Genomic DNA, 7,500 nt, shown 5'->3' with positions numbered 1-7,500 from the left:
GTGTGTGTGCACTCTCACGTGGGTGCATGATGTCACTGGGTTGATAAGGTCATTGCATGCTATATTTGGACCTGCATAAGCTTTGTCTCTTAGGCTTCAGAAAAGAAGCTATTGTCTGCAATGACAGTACTGTACGTACAAATATAGCAGCAAAGGCATTTACTGTATAGACACTGTGTTGGTTCTTCTGGACTCAATGCCCCACCTCCCTTTGGGGTTCTACTGACATCTCTCCCTCCCCTTCACTTTCCCCCTCCCTCTTTCATTGCCTTCTCTCTCTCTCCCTCTTACGTCTTCTCTCTATCTTGTCCTCACTCACGTCAAGCCTAATTTTCCCACAGGATTAATAAAGTATCTATCAAATATATTATTACTGTGTTATTAAAGTATTAACAAAGTCTCTATATCTATCTCTCTATCTATATCTCTCTCTCTCTCTCTCTCTCTCTCTCTCTCTCTCTCTCTCCAGGCATTCCCCCGGCGAGTGGCTCGGGCACGCTGCAGATCCTGCTGCTGGACATCAATGACAACGCGCCGCGGGTCAGCCCGCCCGAGGTGGAGATGTGTGAGAAGGCTGACCCGGCGGGCCTGAACATCACCGCCGAGGACGGCGACCTGCACACCAACGCCGGACCCTTCCGCTTCGAGCTGGCCACCCGGCCCGCTGACGTGCGCCGTAACTGGTCACTCGCGCAGATCAGCGGTACGCATGCCGTGTGTGTGTGTGTGTGTGTGTGTGTGTGTGTGTGGGGGGGGGGGGGTTAGGGGGGGCTTAGAAGTGCACATAGAAACAATTGCTTGCATAAACCTATTTGCTCTGTGAATATTTACATATCCTGCATAGTAATCAGCTACACAATTTGGATGTGGCTGTATGAATGTGTGTGATAAATGAATCTCTACCCATCTGTACCGATTCATCCAAACGGTAGCCTGGTTAACATCACACCAATTCTCAATCGGCGGTTGTGATTGGCTTTTATTGTGATTTGTGATTGGGGAATTTGTTTCAATGGGAGAGTGCCCAGGCGGATCTGACAGAGCAAATGCATTGAGCTCGCTGGTTCTATGGCTATCCAAATTGCACTACACTGAAATTGTGTGTGTGTGTGTGTGTGTTTGTGTGTGTGTGTGTGTGTGTGTGAGAGAGAGAGAGAGGGAGTGAGAGAGAGATGGGGGGGCAGTGATTTATTGGTAGTGGATAGAGTACGTATAAGAGTCCTTTGGGAATCTCAGCCCATTAATCATTAATTAAGTGAATCCTTCTTACCCTCACTTCAGTAACTCTCACACACTTCTTTTTTAGGTGACCATGCCCAGTTGGTCATGAAGCAAGGCTACATGGAGAGGGGTGTGTACGAGGTTCCCATCATCATTACAGACTCAGGACACCTGCCCATGTCTAACACCTCCTACCTGCGCGTCAAAGTGTGTATGTGTGATCACCATAGCAACTGCGTGGACATGGAGCGCATCATGGCTGCCGGGATTGGAACGGGAGCCATCATAGCCATTCTCATCTGTATCATCATCCTGCTACGTAAGGCACACACACACACACACACACACACACACACACACACACACACACACGCATGCACGCGCGCGCGCGCGCGCACACACACACACACATATGCACGCACACACACAAATGCACACACACACACACATATGCACGCACACACACAAACACACACATGCATGCATATGCACGCACACAAACACATGCATGCACACACACACACACACACACACACACACACACACACACACACACACACACACACACACACACACACACACACACACACATACGCATACATACATATGCACGCACACACATACACACACACACACACACACACACACATGCACGCACACACGTGTGCACACACAAACACACAAACAGACACACACACACACACACACACACACACACTTAGCTTAGAAGCTTACAGTGCTCTAATTTCTGCTCATCTGCATACCAGCAGGCGTATGCATAATGCTACATATGCTCACATACAACCAAGGACACCTACAGTCACGCATATACTCTCTCACACACATTCATACTCAATCTCCATCCAAGCCTACACACACACACTCACACTCACACACTCTCTCTCTTACACACACACACACACACACACACACACACACACACACTGAAGCACTCTAGAGTAATCCCTGGCACAGCATGCATTGCTGAGTTAGCACCTACCTCCCTCCCTCCATCCCGCCCTCTCATTTGTCATAACCTGACTGCCTGTCCCTCAGGTTGTTAACACACACAGCCCTAAAACACACACACACAGCCCTAACGCACACACATACGCAGTACCCATGCGCATATACACACACAAATGCACGCACACACATTCATATATGCACACACACACACACGCATGTGGACACATACATGCACACACTCTCACACACATGCACACATACAGGCGCACATCAGTATATGCAGTAAATGAGTAACACGCCTGTGTCAACACTCTCTCCAAGTCCAAATGATTCACTGGGATGAAGAGGATATTTAAATATTGCCATGCCTGACACTTTTAATAACAGACTTTCCTCTCCTCTCTCTCTCTTCCCCTTCATCTCCCCTTCCTTCTATCACTCTACCTCTTTCTCTCCCTCTCTCTGTCCATCCCTCTCTCCTCCTGCTACCCCGTCTTTTTGGTCCCCCCTCCCCCACTCTTCCCCTCTCCTTCCCTTCCCCCCCCTTTCTCCCCCCCTCCTCCCTCCCCCCTCCTTCCCCTCTCTCTCCCCTCTCCCCCCCCTCCTCCCTCTCTCCCCCTCCTCCCTCTCTCCTCCCTCCCTCCCTGCCTGTGGCGCTGCTCTACTCTGTGCTGTGCTGCTGCAGTGCTGGTGCTGGTGTTTGTGATGTGGCTGAAGAGGAGGGATAAGGAGCGGCAGGCCAAGCAGCTGCTCATCGACCCCGAGGACGACGTGCGAGACAACATCCTCAAGTACGACGAAGAGGGAGGCGGAGAAGAGGACCAGGTACACACACACACACACACACACATATACACACACATACTCACCCCACACACCACAAACACTCTCACTCTCTCTCACACACACACACTTACATACTTCAGATCTCTATAGTACTGATAATTACGCCCTGGTGCCCTAGTTCTTTTAAAGCTATGGGTGACCTGTTACAGACCATGAACAAGTCCTTGTGCAAGATCACTTGACTACATTGTCAAGTGAATGACAACTCCAGTTGAACTCCAGTGTTGGGAGTTTGGATAGAAATAATATTGAGTGAATGTTGTAATATTCTGAAGGATTCCCACAAACTCTTGGAGATAATACTCCATCCACATTTGTGTTGTTTTCTTCACCGATGTTCTATACGTACAACCCACTCCCTGTATCTCATGTTCCTGTCTCTGTGTGTTGTTTTTCTCCTCGCTGCGCTCCTCGGTGTGCCGCATGCAGGACTATGACCTGAGCCAGCTGCAACAGCCTGAGCTGGACCATGAGGTCATCAAGCCCATGGGCGTTCGGCGGATGGACGAGAGGCCTCTGCACCCGGAGCCGCAGTACCCAATCCGCTCGGCCGCACCACACCCTGGAGACATCGGAGACTTCATCAGCGAGGTGGGTACACGCACACACACACTCACGCACACACACACACACACACACACACACACACACAGCTTCCTATTAGCATGGGAATCGGCTAGCTCTCATTGCTCCCATTGCTAAGGACGCCATCATAATGCTCAATCATTGCATTTAATGCCCGTAATTTCTTTAACAGTCTCACAAGAGAAGAAAATACAAAAAACACCCATCAGAGACCACCCAAGTTTGATTAATTACTTCCCCCTCCCCCCATGCTTGATATGGAGCTAAGTGTTGCTATGAATGGGAATATCTGTTCTATGCTAATTTATGCGCTTTTCTGTTTGCAGTCAGACAGAGTTTGTAGAAGGGCACAGAGGGGGGCAGAATGCTAATGAATGCTATAGCAAGGTTCATCGATGTTTGTTAACGATATACGGACTTTTGTCTGAATTTTTTGTTCATTAGAATGCAATGAGAATCAATGGGTAGTGTAATGTCTGCGATTGCATCCTGTTATGCGATTCTGAAGGGAGAACAGCGGTCTATTTTGTTCAAAAAGCATTTCAGCACAGTTAATATATTTTTTTTATTATTGCAGGTAGTTAGAGTCAAGAGAGGGTAGAGAGGGAGAGGGAGACGTTGGGTGTTTAACAACCGAGAATGTTGTGTGTTTAATCCATAATGAGCTCGAATCAAATCAAATAGTTTGAGCAGCGGTTTCTGGAGTTTTTGGCCGAAAACAGCCTGCCCCATTACTCTTGACTTTGAGGGCTAAACGAGTGTGAACAATGTTGACTGCACTGCTCGCATTCGGCTATTCACTCACTCGCTGACTCACTCCCTCTCTCTCTCTTTCTCTCTCTCCCTCTCTCTCTCCCCCCCTCCTTTAGGGCTTGCGTGCTGCGGACACTGACCCCACGGCGCCCCCCTACGACTCACTGCTGGTGTTCGACTACGAGGGCAGCGGCTCCACGGCCGGCTCGCTCTCCTCGCTGCACTCGTCGGTCAGCGGCAGCGACCAGGACTACGACTACCTCAGCGACTGGGGCCCCCGCTTCCGCAAGCTGGCCGATATGTACGGGGGTTACGACGACTAGTGACTGCGCATGAAAGCACACACAGACACATACATGCAGTACACAAACACACACACACACACACACATACACACACAGTCACACACATACACACGCACTCACATGTGTACATGCTCACAAAACATGCGTGGAAGAATGGGAGGATGAAATGAAGAGTGAACATGAAGAGAAATGAAACAAAAAAAAAGAAAAATGAAATACATGACTGGCACTTTGAATGATGTGGACATGGACATGCTTGTAGAACCTCAAAAATGTTTTGTTTTTGTTATTTCCTCCCATGAGAGTGTGAGAGAGCAAGAGAACGGTAAGGAAGAGGTGGTCACCGTGGTAACAGAGGCCAGGTCTTTGGAGACCACCCTTGCTTCGTGAATACCTCCTGGCAAAAAGAGGGAATCTCCGCGCGAGAGGAAACGGCAGGAGAGCATTGCGGGAACGTTGCGATTACACTTGAATCTCACTGTCCAGAAGCACTGGGATATATATTGTGCCTTTTTGTACATTTATGTTTGGTTTCGCTGTCGGCTTTTTTTTCAGTTTCGTTCTTCTTCGTTTTTCGGGCTTTAAAAGGCTGTGGTGAGGACCCAAGTTGGGTTTGAACATGTCACAAACGCATTCCAAAACAGCGCTCCAAAACAAACCTGCTCTAGGCTGGGCCCTAACGACAGAAAAGTCTGCGTGTGCTCGTGTATTTTGGAAGGTGTTTTCAGTAACCTGTTCTGCTCGAAACCGTATGTGCAAGGCTTTATTCTACCACTGGCTCTGGCTCACACAGCTCTGTCTCCAGGCCCAAATCTCAGCCGTGTACAGAACGAACGCTAGATTTGGTTGTTTTTTTTTCCGTCTGTTTTAACTGTCTGTTTGGCTTCATGGTTTTCAGTTGGCTGTTGGAATTGCACACCAGGACACTAATATGGTGTTTTTTTATTTTCTTCTTAATTTTCTGGAATGGTCGTGTTTCTCATTTATTTATTGCAAATTCATGCATACTTAATTTGCCTTAGTCATTCGATTTCATACTGTTTTTGCATTTTTGTCACTGGATAAATATGTCTGTAAATAAGGACTTTCTTTTTGCTTTTTGTTCATTTTTGACGTAGTCTATGAGAAATTGCATAAAGTGCAGACTTGTACATGTATCATTTGGACTACAGGAGGAAGTTTTTTTGCATGTTTTTATCTTTTCAGTATAAAAAATGGTATTTCCAAAATTTATTTGCAAAACGAAGCGCCAACCCCCCTCATCGGAGATACCACGTAAGAAGAGGATCACACACACAGGACCCGCGAGGTGGTCCACTGACCACCCAGGACTAGCGTGGACACTAACGTTGTGACCAGCGGTCAAACGGGAATCCATATGAACTTGAATGGGATCAAATAAGTGCACTGCTGTGGTGAATCTCGTTGGTGAATCTCTGTACTCTGACCAGTTCTTGAATGTTTGGAATGGGGACCAGTTTTGGATGCTGAACTGGTTGCTGTTGTCGCTGTTGTACTGAGCCCTAAACCACAGAGGTATGGGGGGGGGGGGTGGCTAAAATGGTGTTTGTGACTCAAACCAACTGCCCCAATAAAAGTCTAATTTTGGAACAGCTGCTGCTCCTCTTGCGTTTAATCTGGATTATTGCAGTGTGTGTTCGTGTGTGTCTGTGTGGGTCTGCATGTGTGTGTATGTGTGTTATGTGTTATGTGCGTGTGTGTGAGAGAGAGAGAGAGAGAGAGAAAGAGAGAGAGAGGAAAGAAAGAGAAAGCTTTTTGTGAAATATTGTTTTGCATAAGTTTCTCTCTGAATGCAATAGTCAGAGGGGTGAAGTGCACTAAGCCTGTCCATCAGGGGACAGCTCATAGTTACATCCGTCACACACACACACTCACATACACAAACATACACACACACACACGCACACATAGAGGGACAGTGACACAAGAGTGTTAACCTGAATCTCATCCACTGTCCGGTCCACCTGGACCAGCGATTACTGAACACTGAACTGGGTCAAGCCCTCCGAGTACTAGGACTCTGTGCATGTGTGTGTGTGTGTGTGAGGCCACATGAGACTAAAGGCATAGCAAGGAGAGAGCTGGCATCTGTGTTTGTTTGCCATGTGTATGATTTGTGTTTATTTCTTACGTAACACTACCACAGCTTTTCACAATCAGGTTCAGATATAATTAGATCATCTCACGGGGTAAGACTGGCAGCTACCTCACCCAATTAGAGCTTAAGTGCTGTCATTTAGCACACACATACTGGACACCATGCCAGTGTGCTGTGTACAGAATCGCGTAGGTCTGCCCACACAAATACCAACCAGCAGGATGTAGGCTACACTCATAAGTCATGCACACACACACACACACACTATTTTTCTCTCTCAGTGTCTCTTACACAGACCCATACACAACAAATGCACACTCATACACTCTCTCTCTCTCTCTGTTTTTCTCTCTGTCTGTCTCTCTCAGACAGACACACACACACACACTACAATCCGCATGTGCAGCCCCTCTCAGCTGTGGCCAGCTGCATTTAGCCGTGGCACCAGATGTGGCGTAATCAGCTGTAATTATGAGTGGCGTGGCTGATTACCCCATCACCACACCACCGCCACCGCGGACTCGACCGCCGCCCCAGAGCAGGCCAGGGCCGCGGAGAGGCTGTGACCTTCTCAGGCCTCCTCTAATCTCCTGGATTACAGACCACAAGGACCACGAGGAGCAGACATCCCCAGCAAGCCAGGCGTCTGAATGGAGGCAAGGGCGCTGGTAGCCTAGAGGCTAAGGAGCTGGGCTAGCACGC

General features: G+C 48.2%; 1 protein-coding gene across 1 annotated transcript in view; it reads left to right on the top strand.

The window, feature by feature from the left end:
- LOC143116735 (cadherin-2-like) overlaps positions 1-6,208 on the top strand; it is a 34,419-nt gene extending 28,211 nt beyond the window's left edge. The window contains exons 12-16 of the mRNA XM_076278033.1: positions 470-703; positions 1,307-1,540; positions 2,876-3,015; positions 3,466-3,627; positions 4,491-6,208. Of these exons, the coding sequence (XP_076134148.1) occupies positions 470-703; positions 1,307-1,540; positions 2,876-3,015; positions 3,466-3,627; positions 4,491-4,697 (977 nt within the window). The 3' untranslated portion in view covers positions 4,698-6,208. The remainder of the gene's footprint in view (positions 1-469; positions 704-1,306; positions 1,541-2,875; positions 3,016-3,465; positions 3,628-4,490) is intronic.
- Positions 6,209-7,500: the final 1,292 nt, after the last annotated feature.

The sequence above is a fragment of the Alosa pseudoharengus genome, unplaced genomic scaffold, assembly GCF_046254945.1.
Source record: "Alosa pseudoharengus isolate Yale_2024_CS ecotype anadromous, Long Island Sound unplaced genomic scaffold, YU_APseudo_1.1 YU_APseudo_1.1_scf_11, whole genome shotgun sequence".
Taxonomy (NCBI): Eukaryota; Metazoa; Chordata; class Actinopteri; order Clupeiformes; family Clupeidae; genus Alosa; species Alosa pseudoharengus.
This window is presented reverse-complemented; position numbering and strand designations above follow the sequence as displayed.